Source organism: Callithrix jacchus, chromosome 4 (genome assembly GCF_049354715.1).
Source record: "Callithrix jacchus isolate 240 chromosome 4, calJac240_pri, whole genome shotgun sequence".
Classification (NCBI taxonomy): Eukaryota; Metazoa; Chordata; class Mammalia; order Primates; family Cebidae; genus Callithrix; species Callithrix jacchus.
Genome location: NC_133505.1, coordinates 37,362,956 through 37,388,339, shown reverse-complemented (window position 1 = coordinate 37,388,339; position 25,384 = coordinate 37,362,956). Strand labels below are relative to the sequence as shown.

Here is a 25,384-nt window from a genome sequence, read left to right as displayed (position 1 = left end):
AAGGACCTTAAAATGTGTTATACTTTATCACTGAAAGTAAAGGGAGAAGAAGGGAAACTTCATAATAAAAGCGGATCCGGTGTGGTAGAGTCAACAGTCAGTCAGACCTGGGACCTGTGTTTTCAAAACCTTTTATCCAGATGTGAGCCCTCTGACTTCTGGGATTCCCCACCCTCCAGCACCCAGTTCCCTCTCCTGTAATGAACTGGGGTCAGGAGAAGAGATGGACAGATGGGCCCATGCTGAAGGGCGGTCAGTCACCTGTGCCTGCAGATGAGAAACCAAAGCGTAACCTGACAAGACCTCATGCGGAAAGGAGTTTGCACCCATAGCCCCCAGCTCAGGGTTTCCATCCCAGCTGGAGATCCCCAAATACAGAGGGCTCTGCCCAGTCTGGTTTAACCATGGGCCTCCTTCCTCACACTGTGGGATCCCGGGTTTCCCTCCCAACTCCACACCCCCAGATGCTGGTACCAGGCTCAGGTTCATCGTGTACACCACTCCATCAGACATGGCAACACTTTTGACCCAGGCGCTTTGACAACTTCGTGCAGTCTCCTCTGGAGACCGGACGAGACCTTTGCTGATGAGCTGGGACTGACGGGGAACAGGGCTGCGATCTCGGAAGGGGTTTGGGATTGGACACCAGAGTCGTCTTCTAACCACAAAGTGGGCTCTAACCACGGAATTCAACTCTAACCACTGACTCTTCCAGAAGAGGAAGAAGCGTCTCTGTACACTAAGCTGTAACCATAAACCGCAGCAATGGCAGAGAAACCTCAGTTTAAATAGTGCAGAGCTGCCACTAGAGGTCCAAGGCTTGCAGTCCAGGAGGAGCCCTTGAGGCTTTAGAGGCTGCGAGATCCGAGCTCGCTTCCGCCCAACGGTTGCCCCGGGCTCAGGGAACCGGAGCTGCTTCTCTCCGGCGCTCGCGGCCTGAGCAACCCTCCGCTCGGAATCCCGGCCGGCCTCTCCGGGAAGCCTTGAAACTCAGCTCCCGCGTGGGCCAGGAAGGCCGTTGGAGTTGGGCAGCGCCGGCTGGGGCCTCCCTCAGAGCCGAGCTGCTCACAGCCCTCGAGGTCCAGCCAAGCCTGGAGGAGAGACCGGGTCCGCGCGGGTGCGGCCGTTGGTGCCTGGCCACCCCACGAGCCCCCATCCTCCAGCTCGGGGTGCGATGGCCCAATCGGGCGCTGTGGGGGTCCATTTGGAAACCATTCTCTGCTTTGAGGACAGGCGCGGAGCTTCCCTGGGAGGAGGAGGCCGTGCAGAAAGAGGGGAAGACACCAGGCCTCTGGCCAGCAGCCGCTTGGGCCCAGGCCTCCCTGTGTCCACATCTAGAAACCTCATGTAGTACACAAACACATGGAAATTAAACAAACATGTTTGGCCAGCGGCGGTGACTCACACTTGTAATATAAGCACTTTGGAAGGCCGAGGTGGGTGGATCACAAGGTCAGGTGTTCGAGACCAGACTGACCAACATGGTGAAACCCTGCCTCTACTAAAAATACAAAAATTAGCCGGGCGTGGTGCCGAGCTCCTGTAATCCCAGCTACTCGGGTAGCTGAGGCAGAATGGCGGGGATTGAACCTGAGAGGCGGGGATTGCGGTGAGCAGTGAGCCCTCCACTGTACTCCAGGCTGGGCTACAGAGCCAGACTCTGTCTCAAAAATAAATAAATAAATAAATAAATAAATAATTAAGTAAAATGCTCTCGAATGACTAGTAAGTGAAGGAAGAAATTAAGAAAAAAATAAACTTATTAAAAGAAATGAAAATGGAAATACAACATGGAAAATGGAAATACAAGGCAGCACTAAGAGGAAAGTTTATAGAAATAAACACCTACATCAAAAAAGTAGAACGACTTCAAATAAACAATTTGTCTTTGCACCACAAGGAACTACAAAAATAAGAACAAAGCAACCCCAGGTTTGATGGAAGGAAAGAAACATCAGAATAGAAGTAAATAAAATTGCGAGTAAAAATGCAGAAGATTAAGGAAACATAATGTTGGGTTTTTTGAAAAGATAAACCAAATGGACAAACATTTAGCTAGACTAAGAAAAAAGAAAACCTAAATCAATAAAATCAGAAATGAAAAAGAAGACATAACAACTGAAACCACAAAAATACAAAAAGAGCAGGGGTGTCCAATCTTGTGGCTTTCCTGGGCCACTTTGGAAGAAGAATTGTCTTGGGCCACATATAAAATAACACTAACACTAAGGATAGATGATGAGCTAAAAAAAAAAAAAAAAAAAGAAAGAAAAAAAAGAAACATATTGTTTGAAAAAGGTTTACAAATGTGGGCCGCATTCAAAGCTTTGTCCTGTGGGTTGGGCAAGCTTGCATTGAGCCTATGATGAATCATAATATGCCATCAAATTGAAAACCCTCGAAGAAATGGATACGTTCTTGACACACACCACCTACAAGATTGAACCATGAAGAAAGAGAAAACATAAACAAACCAATAACGAGTAATGAGATCAAAGCCAAAATAAATATCTGTCTTCAAAGACAAGGCTGGAGCCTGATAGCTTCATTGAATTCTACCAAACATTTAAAGAATTAATGCTAATTCTACTGAAACTATTGAGGAAAAAATTGAAGAGGAGGGAATATTTCAAACTCATTTTATGAGGCCAGGATTACTCTGATACCAAAAGCATACAAGAACGCAATGAAAGAAAACTCCAGGCCAATATCCGAGATCAACATAAATTCCAAAAATTCACAACAAAATACCAGCAAACCAAACTCAACAACACGTTAAAAAGATCACTCACCTTTTTAATGAAAAGGAAGTTATCTTCGCATTTCTAAAAAGGATTCTGCTTACCAGTGAATATGTTGCTTTGTCTGTGCAGGATGGAGTTCTCAGCAAAGGAATGAAAGACAGCCCTTGGAACATAATACACCCCATGAGTAGCTGATCAACTGGAATTCATCCCAGGGATGCAAGGATGCTTTAATATTTGCAAATCAATAAACACGATTCATCACATTAACAGAACCAGAAACAAAAACCACGCAATCATTTCAATAGGTGCTGAAAAGGCATTTGTTGAAATTGAACATCTCATCTCTATGATAAAAATCCCTCCACAAACTAGGTATAGAAGAAACATAACTAAAACAATAAAGGCTACATATGATAAACACACGGCTAACATCACACTGAACAGGGAATATTTAAAAGTCTTTTCTCTCAGAACTGGAACAAGACAAGATGCCAGATTTTATCACTTTTATTCAACATAATGCAGGCTGGAGCGACTCCGGAATGGGCTTGGTGCTCATAAACCCAGCAGCATTGTGGGCTGCGGACCCACCAGTGCATACATAGTGCACCCCAGTTGAGCCAGCTGTTCTTGGTCCACCAGGCCTCAGACCATGCCCAGCCCAGCTTTCGGGGGCACAGGGACACTGGAACAGAATTTTAAGAATAATTTACTGAATTTTGGAGGGGGGGAGTTTCTTGAATTGGTTCTATAATCTGTTTAGATATAAAGGCACAAATGACTCTTTTTCCAGTAGTACAGAGAGTGCTGATACTCAGAATATCACCACTAGAAGGATCTAATCAAATACTTGTAAGATCTGGGTGACCATGTATTTGAGACCTTAGAAGACTTTGTTAAACTCGCAAGTATAAGGTGATTGGCTGATTGTTACCAATAATGCTGAACAAACTGGGGAAAAAAAAGATGAACTCAGGGCTGCAAACTTTCTGCTCATGAGCCACATAAATCTCCTAAAAGTTTTTGTTTCTTTTTAATGAAGTCTTAATCTCCTGTAGCTGCAGGGCTGAAATTTCTGAAAAGTAAACCCCAGAGTCTCATCCTGTGGGTGGGTAAATTACAACACATAACAAATCCCAAACTCAAAGAATATCTGTCATTTAAGTGTGTTGATTGAGAATAAATGGGATGCGGAAAATCAGAAGGGAAACCTCTCAGAATTTCCTGATGAAGCTAAAGATACCGAACTCCTAAATTCCGCTGAGAATTATTTGCCAATTACATTCAACTACATTTGGGGAAGTTAATCCAGCTTTGACTAATGAAAAGGTAATGGTCTTTTCTAAGGGATTTGTCCTCAAGACCCTGTGATTTCACTCAACATTTAACCCCAACACCCCTCTGTGATCCAGATCAGTAAATAGCCTTGAGTTCTAGCATGTCTTGAAAGGTGAAGTGGAATACATCATTGCAACTATTTAGAGAAGCAATGTGACGGTATGTATGGAAAGACTTAGAAATTTTTAAAAGTCTCTGACATAATATCATTTGAGTAGTCTATGAATTTTTTAAAATTCCAAACATAGAAGAATATCTCTGTATAAAGAGGCTTGTAAAAACATTATTTACAACAAGACAAAATGAAAGCAGATGCATACAAAAGAGGCTGGGTTACATCTTCCTATCTGAAATGGGATGTGGCTTGTAAAAGTGTATAAACTTAATGCAGAGTTTATAAGATGGAAAACTACTTGTGTAATAATACATTCAAAAAACAACTTCCAAGATAACCCATAACATATGAATGAAACTTTGTAAACTGACAGCATATATAAAAATATATATAGAGAAAATAACAAAATGAAAATCAGCACCACTGCACAAGACAGCTCCAGCGACCACCATTTGCACTACAGTCTATAAAGGTTCAACAATATTTTTAAAGAAAGGCCTAGGTGGTGTTTCTATCTGTCTATGCATTTTACAGTCTTCTGTGATCAAATAGGGTTTCACTTTTTTAATATAGAAACATATATTTTAACATTTAAAATAAAACATTTGAAGCAAAATAACAATGAAATGGGGCCAGACATGGTGGCATGCACATGCTACTCAGGAGGCTGAGGCAGGAACATCGTTAGAGCCCAGAAGTTCAAGGATGTAGTGCACTATGATCACAGCTGTGAATAGTCACTGCGCTCCAGCCTGGGCAACTAAACTTTATAAACTTTTTAACTTTTCTACTCTTTTGTAATAGCACTTAGCTGAAAACATCAACATATTATACAGCTCAACAAAAATATATTTCTTTATATTCTCATTCTAGAAACTCATTTCTATTTTTTTATCTTTTAATCTTTTTCGGTAAAAATAAAGACATACATTAGCCTAGGCTGACAGGAGGTCAAGATCAACGTCAACCATCTTCAGCCTTCATATCTTGTCCCACTGGAAGATTTTCTGGGGTAATATCATGCATGGAGCTGCCATCTCCTATGATAACAATGCCTGCTTCTGGAATACCTCCTAAAGTATCTGGCTGAGGCCATTTTAAGTTAACTTTTCTGATATATAGAAGGACCACACTCCAAAATAACAATGAAAACTATAGTAAGTGCATAAACATAGCATAGCCATCTATTATCATTATCAAGTATTATGTACTGTAAATAACCGTATGTGCTAGACTTCTATAGGATTGGCAGTACAGCACCATCATCACAAACACATGATTAATGCATTGTACTATGAAGTTATGATGGCCGCAGTGTCACTAGGTGATAGGAATTTTTCAGTCCATTAAACTCTCATGGGATGACAGTCATATATGCAATCCATTATTGGCTTAAACATCATTATACAGGGCATGACTGTATAACACAGTGGTGGGTGTGTGCATGTGTGTGTTTGGTGTGTGTAAGGTTGTTAAAACTGAAATTGAGGTTTCAACTAGGCACCAAGATAAAATATATTAACTTTTCCTGTGAGGTGTTAAATTATTCTATGCAGAATTTGAAATGCAAATGACTATTGGAGATTTAGAGGTCTTCTGGTTCAAACTGTCACAGACTAGCTCATTTTAAACTCATCCTCCCACTGTAAACAAGTACAAAAGTCAGATAAAACATACAATGCAGTTGTGCATCCACAAAACAGCAGCCAGCACAGGACTATCACCCTTCAGAGAATGGAAGTTCCTAAAAGGGAGATTCACATCCTCATCATCTTTCTTTCTAAAAGCATTTGCCAAAATACAATGAAGGGAAATGGAACCCAAGCAGAGAAAAACAATCTCACTGGCAAAGGAAACAGAGATCAGAGTTCAGTCTTGGAATACTGGCTGCAATTTAGGGGTAGAGTGCTGAGGGAGGGAGTTTCAGAGAAGAAATACCCAAAATCTGCAGTCCTAAGCTGCATATGCTGCAGGTGACACTCTAAGAAGCCCGCCAGAGCACAGCTGCCTGGAGATCGCATGCTAAGTAGAAATGTCAGAAGCTCCATAGTGTGAGGATATGTTGAAAGTTTAGCACTGCAAAACCTGTGTTGAGACATCAGGATGGGGAAGACCTATAAGTGAGGACCCTTACCTTGGAGTAAGGACCACACTAAAATAGACCCACCCTAGAAAAGGCTAAAATCAAGATTAAGCAGAATCAAAGTGGGTCTGATTTTTACTACAGGTGATTCTTCAATAATTACCTAACTGTCACACTATTAGCAGTCTTTGGAGGAAGATAACAAATGAAGCTCCTCTAAAATACATCTAGAATATGTGCCATGCCGAGCAGCAGAGTGAATGCAACAACTAGAGATGAAAACATAAACAGAAGCAGACTCAGAGATGATCTGGATGTTGAAGCCAGCAAGCAAGGACATTCTTCAAAATATTTATGATCAGTATGTTAAGGAAAAAAGAGGAATTTCAAAATCCCTAGAAAGATTAATTATAAGAACAGAGAAAAACACAAATGAGCACTATGAGAAGGGACATTATAAAACTGTAGATTTTATTAAAACAAAAAGAAGAGAATGTTAGACAGCTTCATGGCAACACCTTTTACAATTTAGGTATAATGACATGAGTTCTTGAAAAAGATGGTTGAACAAAGCCAACAGAAAACTAAATACAAAATATAAATAGTCCTACATCCATTAAGAAGTTGAATTCTAAATAAATTCCTTCCCACCAGAAAAACTCCTTGACCAGATTTCTTTGCCTGTCAATTCTTTCAAAAACTTAAAATAGGCATGTCAGTCTTATACAATCTTCCCTTGGTACTTTTTGAGATGGGTTCTAGGACCTCTGTGGATGAATCAAAATCCATGGATGCTCAGGTCTGATATATAAAGTAACCTAGTATTTGCCTATTATCTATGCACATCCTTCCATATACTTTAAATCATCTCTAGATTACTTATAATTTCTAATGCAATGTAAATGATTTGTAAATAGTTGTTATACTGTATTGCTCAGGAAATAACGAAAAGAAAAATGTCTGTACATCATGTACAGATGAGGTCGTAACCATTGTAGATAGTCCTAACTGCATGGTATACATCAGCAGCAATATAACATTTTCAATCCTCAGGTAGTTGAATTCACAAATGTGGAACCCACAGAAATGAAAGGCAGACTGTGTGATATGGTTTGGCTGTTTCCCCACCCAAATCTCATATTGAATTGTAGTTATCATAATTCCCACTCCTCTGAATTGCAGACAAGAGAAGGATGTCCAGTATCACGACTTTTATTTAACATCGTACTGTGTGTCCAAGAGCAAAAAAAAAAAAAAAAATTACATTAGATAAGAAATATAACTGTCTTCTTCAAGGAAAACATTATTGTATATAAAAAAAATCTAGGACATTTTATGAACAGACTATGAAAAATAAGTGAATTTGGCAAGGCCAATATAAAACCAAAAGTAACATTTCTGTATATGAGTAATTAACAGTGAGAAGAACTGACATTCTTTCAACAGTACTATGTATAATACCACTAAAAAACAGAAGTTCTTAGAAATAAATATAAAGGTCATATAAAATCTCATCACATTACTCATCACATTGCTCATTTGTAACAAGCAATGTTACAAAACATTGCTGAGACAAATTAAGTATTGTTTCAAATATGTGAGGAAGACAATATTGCTAAGATACCATTTATCCACAAAATGATCTCTGAAACCAATGCAATTGTAATAAGAATCTCAACAGGTGTTTTTTTTTTTTTTTTTGTGGGAATCAACATGCTCCTAAAATGTATACAAAAATGTGAGGAGCCTAAAATAGCCAGAACAATATTGGAAGTGAACATAATTGGAGGATTTAAACTATCAGATTTGAATAGTTTAATCAAATCTTGAAAGCCACATTGATTAAAAGAGTGAAGTACATGTTCAGGGATAGACAAACAGAAAAAAATATATTAACAAAGAGTCCACTCTCTTTTCTTCTATGAGTTTTTTATTTTAGCCCTTACTTGTAGGTCTCTAATCCATTTTACATTAATTTCTGCATATACCATGAAGTAGTGTTTTAATTTCTTTCCTTTTTTTTTTCTTTGGTAGTGACAGTGTCTGTGTCACCCAGGCTAGTGTGCAGTAGTGCAGTCAGATCTCATTGTAACATTGAACTACTGGGTCCAAGCAATTCTACCTCTCAAAATGCTGAGACTGCAGGTGGAGTCACCACTTCCAGCTCTCAGTTTCATTCTCTAGAATGTGGACATCCAATTGTCGTAGCTCCATTAGATGAAGGGTGTATGCTTTCCCACATTGAATTGTCTTAACACCTTTACTGAGGCTTTTTGCATATAATGTCTTTATGTGTCTCTGGCTGTTGTCTAGTGCACTTTCATTTCAATCTGAATTACATTAGAATTTCTTACAGGAAAGATCTAGTAGCAATGGAATCTCTGAGTTGTTAATTATGTGGAAAATCTCAATTTTTCCATTTATTTTAACTGGTTAATGTGATAAAATGCACATAACAAACTTTACCACCTTAACCATTTGTAATGGTACTGTTCAGTAGTGCTAAGAACATTCACACGGTTTTGCAAACCAATCACCAGAAATGTTTTCATCTTGCAAACTGTATATTTTCATTTTGAAGAATAAGTTTTCTGGATATATAATTTTTGGTTGACAGCTTTATTTTTGCAGCATTTTAAACATATCATACCACTCTGACATTCCTTGGTGTTTTCTGGAATGAAATTGGCTGTTAATCTCAATGAGGATCCCCTGTACATAATGTGTTATTTGTTACCTGCTGCTGTCCAAGTTCTCTCTGCTTCTATTTCAACAGTTTGGTTATAATGTATCTTGGTTTGGCTCTCTTTACCTTTATTCTGCTTGGACTTCATTGAAGTTCTTGAATGTGAATGTGAGATTCACAGATTTTATCAAGTTTGGCAAGGTTTCACCTGTTATGTTATTCCATATTTTTACTGTCTCTTTCCATCTCTCCTCTACTTTGGGGATTCCCATTATGCATCTGTCAGTCCACTTGATGCTGGACAGAGGTTTCATAGCCTCTGATCATTTGCCTTTGTATTTTTTCTTCCTGCTCTTTAGATTCCATTATCATAATTTGTCTATCTTCATTTGCTGGTTCCTCTGCCTGCTAAATTCTGCATATCTTGGTCAGCATGACGGTGTCTGAAAAGTCCCTTAGGCTTTGTTCACTATTATTTTTTCTTCTTCCTTTTTTTTTCTTTGTATTCTGCACAGTCTGCAATTTAAGATGACTTGTCTTCAAGTTTGCTGATTCTTTCTTCTACCTGTTCAAGTCTGCTATTGAACACCTCTAATGAATTTTTTATTTCAGTAATTATACTTTTCCCTCTAGAATTGCTGTTCCTTATTATATTTTTAATGACAGTCTTTATTTGATGATATATTTTTCTTCTGGTTCCTTTTTATTTTGAGACGGAGTTTTGCTCTTGTTACCCAGGCTGGAGTGCAATGGCACGATCTTGGCTCACTGAAACCTCCGTCTCCTGTGTTCAGGCAATTCTCCTGCCTCAGCCTCCCGAGTAGCTGGGATTACAGGCACACGCCACCATGCCCAGCTAATTTTTTTTTGGATTTTTAGTAGAGACAGGGTTTCACCATGTTGACCAGGATGGTCTCGATCTCTTGACCCCTGCCTTGGCCTCCCAAAGTGCTGGAATTACAGGCTTGAGCCACCGCTCCCGGCCATTCCTTTTTTTTTCTCTTTTTACCATGGTCTTTTTATTTTTATTTATTTGAGCATATTTAAGACTGTTGGTTTAATCTTTGTCTAGTAAGTCCAATGACTTGGCTTCCTTAAGGACAGCTTCTGCTGTTGCATTTTTTTCTGTGAATGGACCATTTTCTTAAATGTTTAAATACCTTCAAGATTTTTTTGTTGAAAGCAAAACCCTTTGAATGCAACAATTTGGTAACTTTGGATATCATATTATTCCCACTCCCCAGAGTTTCTTGTGGATGGAGTTGTTTCTTAGTGACTTTTCTAAACTATTTTTTAAGCTTGTTCTTTGTCATGTATGGTCACTGAACTGTATTCTATTAGCTTCATGGTCAGCTAGTGATTTGACAGAGGTTTCCTTAAACAGCTTCAGCCAAAAAATAAATAAATAAATAATGTCCCCCACCCCTCTCCCAGACTTTGCAGATAGACACTCCTTCAACACATAACCAGTCAGTTTAGACATCCACCTTAACTTCATTGACTGCTTATACAGAGGCTAAAGATCATCCAGAGGTAAAAGCCTAAGGTCATCTCAGTTATTTTTAAAACATGTGTTTAGCCCTGGCCATGCATGTGGCATTCTGGTTTTCTCAGCATACGTAGGATATTTTGAAAGTTATATTGCCCTATGAATCTCCACCTCCAGCCTCTACCTTTCTAGGCTTTTCAGTCTGTCTGCTGTTTACCCATCTGTTATTCCTTGCCCCAGGCATCTATGACTAGTATTTGCCTTTAAATGCTTTTGACAAACATTGGTATGGAGACCACTCCAATCTTAATAAAGTTCCTAGAGGAGTGAAGCAAAGACCAGCCTCTGAGCTGATCTTTTTGGGGGCTGTCATACCTGTCAAAGGATACAAACACAATTCTTTGAGAAGAAACTCCATTTTGCCTCTTCTGGCATCAGGAAACTACACCAGGAATGTGGCCACTGACCCCGTGGCTACCTCATAGCTGAGGGGTTGGGGGTGGGAGTGAGTAGGGGGCTAAGGTATAGTGTCACCATGCTCTCTTACCAAAATTTAGAGCTTCTTTTTCATTAAGCACTACTTTGGCTGTTGTAAAAAGTTTTTTCATAGACTCCAGAGTACAGAATAACTTAATTCTGATAGTTTTTTCCAGGTTAATAGTTGCTTTAGTAGGGGAGTGCATTTTGGGAGTTCTCTACCATTTTTTGATAAAGGCATTACAATTGTCTCTTAATAAGATTTTTAAATTAGGAAAAAATCTTATGTATCTACTCATGTCCTTACCGTTTCTGGTGCTCTTCATTTCATATTTGCAGTTGGTATCATTTTGTTTTTGCCTGAAGGACTGAAACATTTATTACAGCTCATGTCTGCTGGGTATAAATTTTTTCACCTCCTATAAGTCTAAAATTCCTTTATTTTTTGATAGATGTTTTTAGGTTGTGTTAAATAGCTTGATTTAATCATTACACATGGTATACATATATCAGTATATCACACAGTACCTCATGAATATATTATTTGCCAATTAAAATTATACATATTGCATATATGTTTTAAAGGGTCTTTTTTCTTGAAATAGAATCTAGTTTGACAGCATTTTCCTTTCAGAATTTTAGAGATGTTGCTCATCTGTCTCCTCCTTTGCACTGTTTCCAATGAAATAACTGCTGTCATCTTTATTACTATTCTTACGGTTTCTTTCATTTTCCCCATTTTTAATTTTCTCTCTTTGCTTGGTTTTGAACAAATATATGTTATATTCACCCACAATTATGCACTAAACTTGGGAAACAATCTGTAGGTAGAGTTTGTTGATGACTGTTATAAATTTTCAGAAACAGTTGTTTATTCCTTATTATTAGGTCACAGCCTAATTTCCTTAGAATATTATTGTATTAAAGAATGTCAGAAATAATTTTATTTGTCATCTGAACCTGGTGCCTAGATAGGTGGTAAAGCATTATTTTGGAGGATTTTTTAGGCTATTTTTTTGGATAAGAATAACATACAAATTGCTGTACTTTGAGCAAAGTAGATTGCCCTCTATAAGGTGGATGGACTTCATTCAATTCATTGAAAGTGTAAACTGAATAAAACACTGACCTTTCCCAAGCAAGATGGAATTCTGTCCTGGGATTTGAACTGCAGTATCAGTCTTCTGACCCATAAAGAGCTGGTTGGTTTGTGTACAGCATTTGCAAGATGAATGGACAACATCCTGTTCAGAAGTCCTCCCCTTTGATCAAAGAAGATACAAACAGAACAACTCTTGTGGGCTGAATTGCATAGTGTTTTCTCAGCAGTGATGGAAGGATAAAAGCTCCTATGTTTTACTTTTTACTGGCTTATGGGCAGTGACTGATGGCCTAGCCATATGATTAATCAAGAGAGCAATGGAAAACTGACCCATGAAAAGAATGCCCATATGGGACACAGTCCTATGGAAGTCATTATGGTACTTTGAGAGGAGCATGAATGTAATGCCACCTTGATGCCTAATCTAGAGTGGATGTTATTCTTACACGAATCTCATGTCGAGATGGGACCCTAGCATTGTAGATGGAAAGTGATTGGATTATGGGGTGATTTCTCATGACTGGTTCAGCATCATCCCCTCGGTGCTGTTCAGAGCTCATCAGAATAACTCCTTTCCAGGTCTGAAAGGTGATTGAAATCAACAAGCATTTATATGTAAGTGCTTGCCGGGTGCACCTGTAATTCCAGCTATGAAATTGGCTGAGGCAGGTTATCTTGAGTAGAGGCATTTGAGTTTAGCCTGAGAAATATTTGAGTCTGGCCTGGGAAACATATTAAGACCACATCTGAGAAAAAAAATTTATGTTTGTTTGTGAAGATCACCTGGGTCCATGAAATAAGTAGACACTGGGGCTGTAGCAATGCAGAGATGGACTGAATCAAGACGTATTCCTCTTGCATTCCCAACCTCACATACACAAAATACTCATAAAATGTATTCTATTTAATAAGACTGGGTGCAGTGGCTCATGCCTGTAATCCCAGAACTTTCAGAGGCTGAGACAGGTGGATCGTTTGATGTCAGGAATTTGAAACCAGCCTGGCCAACATGGTGAAACCCTGTCTCAACTAAAAATACAGCAATTAGCCAGCATGGTGGTGCCTGCCTGTAGTCTAGCTACTCGGGAGACTGAAGCAGGAGAATGCCTTGAACCTGAGAGGCAGAGTTGCAGTGAACTCAGATGGTGCCACTACACTCCATCCTGGGAGACAGAGTGAGACTGTGTTTCAAAGGAAGAAAAAAAAAAGAAGTGCTCTCCTTAACAAGAAAAGAGACAGAGATAAGCAGAGACAAAAAAAAAAAAAAAAACCTGAATGGGAGATATTGCCAGCCTGTGGACCACTGAGCCACAATACACCAGGAAACACACTGGCCCACAATGTCGAACAATGGTCAGAGAAATATCTGCCTCAGAGGAAGAGTTCCATAGAGAATTAAAATAGTCCATTGAAACATTGACTGTATAAAGCAGGAATGGGGAGACATAAGCATGAAGGGCGGGCTTACACACCTTCATGACTGGGCTCACACTTGACATGAGAGTATCTCTCTTTCCCTGGTGGAGCAGGGGAAGGTGCTGGTGTGATCTACCTACAGTCCTTCCCAAGGTGGGAGGACACTGGAATGATGACTGTACATTACCTCATCTTGCTTTTCTCATACCTGATGGTCCCAGGACTAGGGATGCAAATGGCATCCAGAAACAGGAATTATTCCTAACCAGGGAACTGTAAATATATTTTATGTCTGTGATGCAAGAATTCCTGAGGGCCTGGAGAAGTAGGTTGTACCTTCCCTGCATCTGGAAAAGTTGGGGTTAATACTGAATGCAGCTGTATTGCCTGGGGTCAGATAGCCAACCAGTTCTCTACCTGCATAACCCTAACGTCTGTTAACTGGAATGGGCTGATGGGAGACACTTACTAAAACAGTATTGCTCCCCACAGTGTAGGCCAGCAGAGCAGGAGAATCTCATGTTCCTTCCATAGCTGGAAATGTTTGGTATAAATGAAGAGAAGGAGAAATAGCTGAGGGTAAACGAATGAATAAATGGGTTATGTAATGAGGAAAATCCAATGTAAAATGAACTAATCTAAAGAGGCATGAGCAAGAGATGATATTGTCTCTTAGCTCAATTTTACCAGATGCCTGAAAGGGTGCATCTACATGTTGCTGAGACTACTCCTGTTTTGGGACTACACCGGGATAATTGTTAATGACCAAACAGGATTCTGGTAATGTGCCAGGTTCTTTTTACTCTTATGATTCCTCTGATATAGGAGATGAGTGATTGACCAGGTACAGTGGCTCATGCTTGCAATTTCATCACTTTGAAAGGCCATGGTAGGAGCATTGTTTAAGACTGGGGGTTTGAGACCAGCCTGGGCAAAATAGTGAGACCCCATTACTACAAAATATTAAAAATTAGTTGGGCACAGTGGTGTGCACCTGTGATGCTATCTACTCAGGAGGCTGAGCCAGAAGGATCACTTGAGCCCAGGAATTCAAGGTTACACTGAGCTATGATTGTGCCACTGCATTCCACTCTGGGCAACAGAGAAAAACCTTGTCTCTAAAATAAATATATAAATATTATAAAAGAGATAATGTGGTCAAAGACTAGGGTGTGATCTATGGTCCAATCAAAATATTTGGTTTTGTCCCTGTTTCCTGACAAGCAGGTTCTAAAATATTTGCAGTCTCCTCAGCAAAGCATGAAGCTGTGATTAGAGGATTGGAACTTTCAGCCCCATCCCTTACCTCTGCAAAGAAAGCAGGGCTGGAGGTTGAGTTCAGTCACCAATGGCTAATGATTTAATTAATCTTGCCTACACATGAAACTTCCATAGAAACCTCTAGAGATTGGGTTTTGGAGAGCTTTCCAATTGGTGAGCACACCCGTGTGTCCACGTGCTGGGGGGATGGTGCACCCCATCTCCATGGGAACAGAGGCTCCTGTGCTCAGAGCCCTTCCAGACCTCACCCTGTGCATACTTCATCTGTCTGTTTATTTGTATCCTTTATAATTGCTATGGTTTGAATGTTTGTCCAAAAATGCATGTGTTGGATAATTCATCACCAATGCAACATCTTTAAGAGGTGGGACCTTTGAGAGGTGATTGGACAATCAGAGCTGTGCCCCCATGAATGGATTAAGTTTGATCATAAAAGGATCTGAGGCTGTGAGTTTGTCCTCTTTTTCCCTGTACCTCTCACCCTCTCTTGCCCTTTTGCTTTGTACCAGATACAATCCCTTGATCCTGGAATTCCCATTCTCAACAACCATAATCAAATAAATTTCTGTTTGTTATAAGTTATCCAGTCTCAGGTGTTCTGCTATAGTCACATAATTTAAGCCAGGGGTCCCTAAGCCCTGGGCTGTGGACTGTACAGGTTCCCAGCCTGGTGGGAACCAGATGGCACAGCAGGAGGTGATTGGTGGGCAAGAGAGCAGAAGCATGACCACAGGAGCTCCGCCTGCTGTCAGATGAGTGGCAGAATTTCATTCTCATGGAAGCATGAACCCTATTGTGAACTGTGCATGCAAGGGATCTAGGTTGCATGCTCCTTAGGAAACACTAATGCCTGATCATCTGAGGTGGAACAGTTTCATCCTGAGACCATTCCCCTCCTCCCCCTGCTGCCTCTGCTGGTACATGTAAAAATTATCTTTCATGAAACCGATCCCTGGTGCCAAAAACGTAGGGACCGCTGATTTAAGCTATAACAATAATAAACTGCAATACAGAGTGTGAAAGGAAAATAAAATTTCAGAATGCCAAACTCACTATACTAAAGGAAAAGGTTAAGTTTGGAAACTGAGTGATGGAAAAACTGCCTTTCTTTTGTTCCCAAACAACTAACTGCAAAGATAGAAGACCACATATCTCCCCAGGTGGCCTCCCTCACAAATTGCTCACAAGATAATTCCTTGTGGGCCCCAATGTCTTTACTCTGAAACAGAGTTTTGTTAAATTTCCCCCTGACATTGGAAATTAACAGCTTATCTTCACAGGTTCAGGACAAACACAAGACTAGGAATCATCCCTCCACCCACCCAGAGACAAACACATATTTGATTTCTCTACCCAATGTTTACTTTATTTTACTTAAAATGCAGATTTACTAAACATGAGATGAAGCATAGTTGACTCTTCCTTTTTACTCTCCTGCCTGCTTTTCCCCTCTAAATATTGCAGCCCTCAAAACCCTCTTAGGAAAAGCATGGGTCACAGATGTTACAATGATTTGTGTGTCTCTTTCCAAGGTGCATCTTCAGCATGGGAAAATAAACTTCTAAACTGACTGAGAACTGTCTCGAATGTTCTATGATTTGCATGACAATAGCAACTTCCTCAGTTCTTTGAGTTAGTTTAAGAATTATCAAGGCTTGGGAGGTGAGAAACCCCTGACTTTGCAGCCATGTTAGGCAGACATGCAGGTAACCTGGGACCCGATGCTTGTGACTTGCATCTGAAATGAGGACAGTCTTGTGGGGCTGGGCCCTTAAACCTGTGGAGTCCGAGGTGAACTCCAGGTAGTTAGGGTCGGAATTGAGTCAAATTCTAGGACTTCCAGCTGCTGTTGGAGAATCAGAAAGTTACTTGGGTGGAGGAAAACCCCATCACCATCCCACAGAGAGAAGCTTACAGTAAGAGTAAGCAAGTAAACCTCTACCTTCTTCAGTCCCAAAGGAAAAGATAAACAAAATGTAAGCATATATTTCATGTCCCTAAGTCTGCAAAAGACAGGTTGCTACCAGCTGTTCATTGTCCAGACATGGAGTGGCCCTACCTCTAACCTGTAAGTTAGGATTTTCTTTTAGTCCTCTGAAAGGGTCACATAAAAACAAATAAATGTGCCAGGGCATGGTGGCTCATATGTGTAATCCCAAAACATTGGGAGGCTGAGGTGGGCTGATCATCTAAGGGTGGGAGTTCAAGACCAATCTGACCAAAATGGAGAAATCCTGTCTCTACGAAAATTACAATATTAGCCAGGCATGGTGGCGCTTGCCTGTAAGCCTAGTGACTTGGGAGGCTGAGGCAGAATTGCTTGAACCCAGAAGGGAGAGGCTGTGGTGAGCTGAGATCCTGCCATTGCATGCTAGCCTGGGCAACAAGAGTGAAATTTCATCTCAAAAACTAACAAACAAAACCTAACAAATGGTAGAGAGTCTCTCCCCAGAAATATTTCCACACACAAGGACATATAAATGTCAATATAAGACATCAGTGTGCACCCAGATCCTCTGAGATCTTACAAACCTGGGTTTTAAAATCCTAGTAAGAGACAATGCTGAGGGAAGATATGTGAATAATCATTTCGCCATCACACAGTGCCACTCCAATAATCTAGAGTATGAACTGGGATAGACAAACACTTGAGGTAATAACTTACTTTCAAGGGAATGGGTGGAAAGATGTTATTTATTTATCACTGGTTCATTCAGACACTTCGAGTGCCTCCCAGGTACTAGATAAATTTCTTGTCTTGCATCACTGCTCCAATAATTAAAATTTGTCATTCTTTCCCACCCCTCACACTCAGCACTTGAGCCCTCTTATTGCATAAGAATTCCACATCGTCAATGAAAGGAGTCAAATTCTGTAAAATATTTGAAGAGATTTATTCTGAGCCAAATATGAGTGACCACAGCCCATGATACAACCCTGAACATGTGTTCAGGTGGTTGGGGTGCAGGTTTGTTTTATACATTTTAGGAAGATATGAGACATCAATCAAATACATTTAAGGTGTATATTCGTTAAGTTCAGAAAGGCAGAACAATTTGAAGCAAGTGGGAGTGGGGAGTAGGGCTTCTAGGATATAATTAGATTTTTAAATGTTCTGGTTGGCAAATGATTCATTTATTATCAATAGAAAGTAATGTCTTTATGCGTTATAATAAGAGGTTGTGGAGTCCAAAATTTTATCATGCAGATGAAGCCTCCAGGCAGCAAGCTTCAGAGAGAACAGATTGGAAATGTTTCTGATCAGACTTAAGGTCTGTGCTGATGGTAAATGCTGGTCAGCTTTTCCTGAATTCCAAAAGGGAAGAGGGCATAATGAGGCATGTTCAACACCTGCTTCCCATGGTGGCCTGAGCTGGTCTTCCAGGTAAACTTTTAAGTGCCCTGGCTGAGGAGGGTGTCCATTAAGATGGTTGGGAGGGGTGGCTTTGAAGTTCAGTTTTGGTTTACAACATGTAAAGTGTTGAGAGGAGACAGAAACAACCTCCCTCCCTAGAAGAGGCAACATTCCAGTCACCCCTGCAATTGATCATGGACATGAGTCTTAGGCTCCACCAGTCAGATGGGCACCTGTTGAAGCTGTGTCATTTTCTTGGGTCAATAACAGGGATTTTGCCATCTTACACCAAGAACATTAAGGACACTGACACACAAGGAGTGGGCTTAGAAGCAGAGGTTTAATAGGCAAAAGAAAGACAAAGGGAAACAGCTCTCTGGTGTAAGAGAGAGGGACGCCTGAAAGGGAATTCCGGCCTGGAATGGGAGGGCCCTAGATTTTATAGGCAGGATTGAGGAGATGGTGTCTGATTTATGTAGGGCCCACAAGTTGGTTGGACCAGGTGTGACATTTACATAGTGCATGGGAAAAGCTGTTCCCCCACCCTAATCCTATTATGCTAATGGGCTTTCCACTAGAGGGGTGCCATGTTGCCTTTTCCTTACTGTACATGTGGCTGGTGAAGAGAAGGGAAGATGGAGCCACCATTGTGAACATGCCTAATCCCAAGTGTCCTTTTCCTATTGGCACGGCTGCCGCATTCACCTGTGAGAACTTCCAGCTGGCTTGTCTATGTCTGAAGCTTGATTTTACAGGCTGCTCTTTGTTAGAAAAGAAAATGATTTGGGGCTGCTTTTCATTAAAAGGAAAAGCTTACTGATTCTTCCATACCCTCTCTATCTGCCTAAATAATTTCAACTTAATTCCTATATCATTGGCAGACTCTGAGCCAGAATGAGGTGACACAGAGAAGCTGGGACTGTGCATGCATTTTAGAGAGAATGGCTGAGTGGCAGTGGTGATGTACAGTTTCCAGGTGCAGCTGTGACATCTGTCCTAGCCTCAGGGTCCAGTGTCCACCACCAGGGTGTCAGAGGTGTGAGCAGTGGCGTCTGTGCTCAGCAGCAGGGGCAGTTGTTCCTAGGAGGGACCTGATCCAGGGTGGGCTGTGGATTCTGCTCCTGGATGCATAGTTTCCAGCCTTGTTCTGTGACCTTCCCCACAATAAAATTAACCCCAATAACAGATATATGACCTTATGTGTAAATTACAGAAATTTGGTTTCCATAGTTTGCTCCAAGAAGTGAGTGAGAAATCACTGTGTGGAGCAGTGTCAGAGAGCAGCATTCAGAGGTGTTCTTTGTGTGAGAGCCACATCCTGAATTGTCTACCTGGCCTCTACCCCATGGTAAACAGATCAACAGGGAATATCACACCTCATAATTGATGATATACATCCTCCCTTTTATTTCTGAGGGAAAAAAACCGCTTTTAACCAAGGTTTGAGAACCCACCTGACCCACCCACCCTGGGCACCCTCTGACCACTGATGTCAGTGGTTCCCAATCTGTTTGAGCAACAGGATTGCTGGTGGGGGATTAGAAAATACTCAGGCCACTCCCCAGAACCTCTCTCACAGTGTTATGCACAAGACCGAGAAATGGTTTATATAACAAGCCCTACAGGCTAGGCTGATGCACAGACATGTGGGATCCTGGTGTTCTTTCTATTCCAAGTGTCATCTGGAGACCAGCAGCCGGAGCTCCAGCCTTGTCATAATCTAGAGTCTCTTGCTTGACTCCAGACTTCCTGGATCTCAGCACCACGTCCAGGTGATTCCTGTGCACAGGGGAAGTCCTTGTCTAAGTGTCCTCTAGATGTGGGGGCAGAACTGTGCAGTCTGCTCTGGGTGTGGGCTGATCAGACCCCTTAGAACTTGAGGTTCAAGGTTCAGTCCCTGCGCTCATTCTTTTCCATAATCACTCCCTTGGTGCCCTCATCCATGCTTGAGGTTTTAAGTATTGTTTATGTGGTATGACCCCCTAAATCTACTTCTCCAGCCCAGTCCTTTCCCCTAAACTCTGGAGTTGTCTGTCCAACTGCCACCGCAGCTCCCTCACCTGCATTCCTAGTAGACATCTCCTCCACTGAGTGCCTGGGAGGCCGCCTCCTCAGTATGCTCCTGCCAGAGTCCCCCCATCTTCGCTGATAGCAGCTCCGCCCTTCTACTTACTCATTTACAACTGTGGGTGTCCTTGATTCTTCTTTCTCACACCACAGATACAATCCATTGGCAAATGCTGTGAGTCCATCTTCAAATGCATCCAGAATGCCCTCACATCCCACTATGTCCCCTGCTCACACCCCAGTCAAGGTAATGACATCTCCAGCCTGGAATACTGCACTCACTTCTTACTGTTTTGCCTTCTGCTTCCCTTGTCCCTCACCTCTCAATTCCATCCTCGGCATAGTAGTCAGAGATCCTTTTAAAAGAGATGTCATATCATGTCCTTCTGCTCAAAACTGTCCTCTAACTCCCATCCCACTCAGAGCAAAGGTCAGGCTGACCTGCTGTGGCCGTACCTCTGACCTCATCTAGCTTCTCTCTGTCCAGCCCTCCTGGCCTCCTTGCTCTTCTGGGAACACAGACACCTTCCTGCCCTAGTGAGTTTGCCCTGTAGCTTCCCCTGCCTGGAAAGAACTTCCCCAGACATCCTCATGGACACTCACATGTCCCTGAACTCTTTCCTCAAAGGTCACCTTTGCAATGTGGTGCACACTGACCACCCAGCACAACAGCCACCTTCCCTGTCCCCACTCTTCACACCCTGGATCACCTGCCTCACAGCACTTACCACCTTCTAGCACTTTCCTTCGTTACTCGGGTTATAGTGTATCTATCATCCGCCTCTTCCCACTGGAACATATGCTCCAAAAGGCCAGAGCTTTTTCTGATTTTACTTCAGTGATGTTCCCCAGATGCAGACCCATTCAAATGCAGGTGAATGAATGATCACTGTAGAGCACCTCCCTATTCTAGACAGGATGTTTAGACAGACTCAGGCCAAGTGCTGTTTTGTGGCAGCTACAGCACAAGGTCCCCTCACACTGACAACCAGGCTGCCTGTGCTTTTCTCATCAGTGCTGTTTGTGTGTCCTCCCTCCCCGACCCTCTTCCCACACCAACACCCCTGCACACTGCACAGCACAACCAGGTTAACAAAAAAAATATGAATGTAAATTAGATTCTGCTTTAGATTCATGAGTTGGGATTGGAGCCAGCACGAAGATCACTAGAACCAGGGCAGGGAGAGAGGGCAGGAGAGCAGAGCAGAAGAGGAGCCCTAGAAGGAGGCCAGGAGCTGAATGCGTCTCAAAGTTTGTCTCAGAAAAACAGAGACTCCCATGTGCAGGGGCTGTCCTGGGTGATGTGTAACTCTCTTTGGTCACAGATTTTGCTGGACAAGTATACACTGAAGGGACAAGGACAGTGGAGCAGTGAAGCTGACCCAGCTGAGGACTGACCACATAAAGCCCATGATGGACTCAGCAGCAACTGGGCACAGGCTCGTCCACACTCGGCTCCTCACAACCTTCTCCATCCCCACCTGCAACAGACTCAGCACAGCAAACATGAGGATTCTGGAAGTTTCTCAGGTCTTTATTTCCTCTCTCAAATTTCAGGAATTGACTTATTTAATTAACTCATCAACCTCTCATGGCAAATATTTGAGGAAGCACATTTATATTCAGATTCTTATTTTTAGTAAGGAAGCAAGAGGTTGTAGCTCAGTGCACCATGAAGTTGAGACAGAGATGGAGACAGCCAGCCCCACCTCTCTGGAACAGGAAAGATGACTGGGGAGGGAACACAGGTCAGCATGGGGACAGGGTTCACGGTGGACACAGGGTGGGCTGTCTCTCCACCTCCTCACATTATGCTAACAGGGATGCAGACACATTCAGATGCCTTTGCAGAAAGACAGGCCAGAGGCTCTTGAAGTCACAAACGGGAGGTGTGAAGAAATCCTGCATCTCAGTCCCACACAAGGCAGCAGCCTCAGGCTACAGAAAACAACAGTCATGAACAAATTCAGGTCACTCATGGTAAGTGATGACACTCTAAACAGCCCACCACCCACTCAAAACATCCCAATCAAAGAATCCACATTACCCTGTCCTGTCCCCTCTGCCTCTAACCATGTCCTCTGCTCCTAACCCTGCCCACTTCAGACCCCCAGCGTCTCACCTTTGCAAGCCACAAGAGATAGATTAGGGCCCTGGACACTGTCGCTGCCTGGGTTAGGACAAAAGCAGGACCTGGTCAGATCCCGCAGGAGATGTGGGACAGGAGGAATGATGGGGTGGGTGAGCTCCTCCACACTCCTGCCCCCACCACTTACACGCAGCCTGAAAGTACCTCCTTCTTTTTCCACCTGTGGGAAGAAAACTTCCTGTGAGGGGACAGGGAGGAGGCAGGGCCATGAGATCTTAGCAGAAACTGCAAGTCTTGGACCCAAGAGAAGTTTCTAGAACTATGACTACGGACCCAAGGCAAGATCAGAAAACACAAGGAAAGCAGGTGTGGGTCCTGGACCATCTGCCCTCCTAAGGTCTGTCCTTAGCAGGGACCCTTCTCTGACTTGTGCATGCTGGAATCAGGACCCCAATGCCACAATCATCAAGGTGATACATCTGTCCTTCATTGTCACATGTGCTTCACAAAAGAATAAGTGCTGGCACACAGGGCCCCAGGCTGGGTCGGCCCATGTGTGGATGGTCCTTCCCAGTAATGAGGCAGGGGAACACTTCTACCTGGGGCTTGAAACCCCAAAAGGTACAAGAAAACCCAAACTTCACTCCTCACCCCTTCCCTACTTGAGCTCAACCTCCTCCACATCACAGCTCCGGCGACCACAGCTCCCAGGATGGCCAGGCAAGCAACGATGTCCACGGTGAGGATGGTGAGCTGGGAATATGGCTCTGGGAAAGGAGGGGAAGGTGAGGGCCCCTGACCCCAGGCCTCAGCCCTGACCCTGCTGAAGGCTCCAGAAGGGCTCATGCTTTCCCTGAGAAGAGACATGACACCCCCATGCCCCTCCTTACCCATCCCCCTCCTCACCCCATCTCAGGGTGAGGGGCTCCAGCAGCCCCTCGTGATGCACATGGTATGTGTATCTCTGCTCTTTTCAAGAAGGCACCACCACAGCTGCCCATTTTTTGGAAGGTTCCATTCCCTGATGGCCTGGTCTCCACAAGCTTGGTTTCCCTGGTGTGGTCCTCCCCATCCTGCTGCCAGGTCAGCGTGATCTCCGCAGGGTAGAAGCCCAGGGCCCATCACCTCAGGGTGACTTCATGGTCAGAGATGGGGTGGTGGGTCACGTGTGTCTTTGGGGGGTCTGACAGGAAGAGTTAGAAAATTCAGGTACTTTGCATCTCTCATGAGACACCCCAGTGGCACCTATGTGACCATCCTGAGAATGGCCAGGACACCTGGAGTGTCAGAACTCAGATCCCAGCCTGGACACGGACAGCTGGGATAATCTCCTATTCCGTGGAAAGTTCTAGTCTCTGAGGCAGGAACAGCGACTTCTGCTCCTGATCTGAATGGAGGCTGAGGGACTCAGAGAAGCCGGAATCAGACTTTCCAACACATTGAGTGTGAGTGAGGCAGAGAACAAGGCCTGAGAGAAAAAGTCAAGGCGCCCAAAGCTGCTGCAGATGTTAAAGGGGACCCCTGATCAGTATTCCAGGGACTGCCTCCCCTCCATTTCCTCAGAGACATCAACCCTTAATTGTCCTAGAGAGCAGAGGGGGCCCTCAGAGAAAACTCAGGAAAACGGATGCCATTCTCCATTCAAGGGAGGGCGAATTCTAGCGCTGATCCCATTTCCCTCCCCTCCTGGAGGGAGGCCCGTCTGGGAGATCGACAGGAGATGGAGAAGGCTCCCCACTGCCCCTGGTAGCAGCGCGCTGCAGCGTCTCCTTCCCGTTCTCCAGGTGCCTGCGGAGCCACTCCACGCACTCGCCCTTCAGGTAGGCTCTCGATTGCTCCGCCACGTTGGCCGCCTCGAACTTGCCCTGGGTGCTCTGAGCCGCCGTGTCCGCGGCGGTCCAGGAGCGCAGGTCCTCGTTCATGGAGATGTAATCCTTGCCGTCATAGACGAACTGGAGATACCCGCGGAGGAAGCTCCCGTCCGGCCCCACGTCGAAGCCAATCATTCCCGGGAGGTTGTGAGACCCTGGCCCGGTCCCCGAGGTCAGCCCCGCCCACCGAGCCCCGCCCCCACCCGGACCAACCAGCAGGCATTTTGGCCTAAACTTAAGATGAAACCGGGTAAAGGTGCCTGGGGCTCTCCCCGGTGGAGCATCTGGGCGGGTCCCGCAGCCTCTGGGCAGATCTCGACCCGGCCACTCGGGAGGCGGGGTGGGGGGGTGGCCCGGGTTGTCTGGGCGGGATGGGAGGGGTCGTGACCTGCGCTCCGGGCCGGGGTCACTCACCTGCCTCGCTCTGGTTGTAGTAGCTGAGCAGGGTCTGCAGGCTCACTCGGAAAGTCTGTGCCTTGGCCATGGCTCTCCGCGTCTCCCGATCCCAATACTCCTACCCCTCCTGCTCCACCCACAGCGCCCGCGGCTCCATCCTCGGACTAGCGGCGTCGCTGTGGAACCCCACGAACTGCGTGTCGTCCACGTAGCCCACGACGATGAAGCGGGGGTCCCCGTGGCCCGTCCGGGACAAGGCAGTGCCGAATTACCTCAAAGAGTGAGAGCCTGCGGACAAGGAGAGGCTGAGACCCGCCCGACCCTCCTCCCGGCGCGGCTCCCGGGGTCCTGCGCCCCAGCAGGCGGGCCCCTCGCTCTTCCCCGCAGAAGTCGTTTCACTCTTGACACCGCACTTACCCGCCCCCGTCTCGGTCAGGGCCAGGGTCCCCCAAGAGCAGCCGGAGAAGGGTTCGAGGCGTCAGGACCCCAGCCTCGGTGTCTGGGGAGAATCTGAGTTCCGGTGGGTACGTGGGGACTTTAGAACCGGGACCTCGAAGGCGCTGATTGTCTTTTCTACATCCAATGGAAGTGGGAACTGGGGTCGCCTGGTGAGTATCCTGGAAGAAGGACCCAACAGAGGTTGGGATAAGTGGTGAAACACAGGAAAGTGGGGGAATCCGCGACGCTGCTCCCCAGTGCAGACGGGCCCTTGGAACCTGACACCCTGAGACCCATGCCCAGGACCTGGGACTTTGTCCTGATCCCTCAGGAACCTCTTTGTCATACTGACTGCCTGAGTCCTGACCAAGGATCTGTCTGTGGAAACCGGGGAGAGGCAGAGAAGCCAGGGCTGCGCCCAGCCCCTTCCCCAT

At 43.9% G+C, this 25,384-nt stretch overlaps 1 protein-coding gene, 1 long non-coding RNA gene and 1 pseudogene across 8 annotated transcripts; 1 reads left to right on the top strand and 2 right to left on the bottom strand.

Moving 5' to 3' along the window:
* Nucleotides 1-985: 985 nt before the first annotated feature.
* Nucleotides 986-24,794, top strand: LOC144582088 (uncharacterized). Of its 7 annotated transcripts, none has more exons than XM_078368649.1 (8): nucleotides 986-19,861; nucleotides 21,482-21,686; nucleotides 21,978-22,136; nucleotides 22,935-22,984; nucleotides 23,224-23,328; nucleotides 24,030-24,065; nucleotides 24,193-24,366; nucleotides 24,655-24,794. In XM_078368649.1, exons 2-7 carry the CDS (start codon nucleotides 21,567-21,569, stop codon nucleotides 24,347-24,349), a joined length of 627 nt encoding a protein of 208 aa, XP_078224775.1. In that variant the 5' UTR covers nucleotides 986-19,861; nucleotides 21,482-21,566; the 3' UTR covers nucleotides 24,350-24,366; nucleotides 24,655-24,794. The 7 variants fall into 7 exon arrangements, with proteins under 7 accessions (XP_078224775.1, XP_078224773.1, XP_078224774.1 ...); XM_078368647.1 differs by having other exon boundaries at nucleotides 986-20,403; XM_078368648.1 differs by having other exon boundaries at nucleotides 986-21,030.
* On the bottom strand, nucleotides 21,656-23,896 carry LOC144582089 (uncharacterized). Its single transcript, XR_013533944.1, has 4 exons — nucleotides 23,152-23,896; nucleotides 22,433-23,012; nucleotides 22,279-22,326; nucleotides 21,656-22,094 (listed from the first exon to the last, which is right to left on the bottom strand). It is a non-coding gene; the product is annotated as an uncharacterized LOC144582089 (long non-coding RNA).
* On the bottom strand, nucleotides 24,249-25,384 carry LOC144582400 (uncharacterized; annotated as a pseudogene).

Coding starts and splice junctions, on each gene's coding strand:
- LOC144582088 (XM_078368649.1), top strand. CDS start 21,567: ATGATGGACTCAGCAGCAACTGGGCACAGGCTCGTCCACACTCGGCTC. Junction 22,137..22,934: donor ACAAATTCAGGTCACTCATG/GTAAGTGATGAC, acceptor TCCACATCACAG/CTCCGGCGACCACAGCTCCC. Junction 23,329..24,029: donor CCTCCCCATCCTGCTGCCAG/GTCAGCGTGATC, acceptor CCCGTTCTCCAG/GTGCCTGCGGAGCCACTCCA.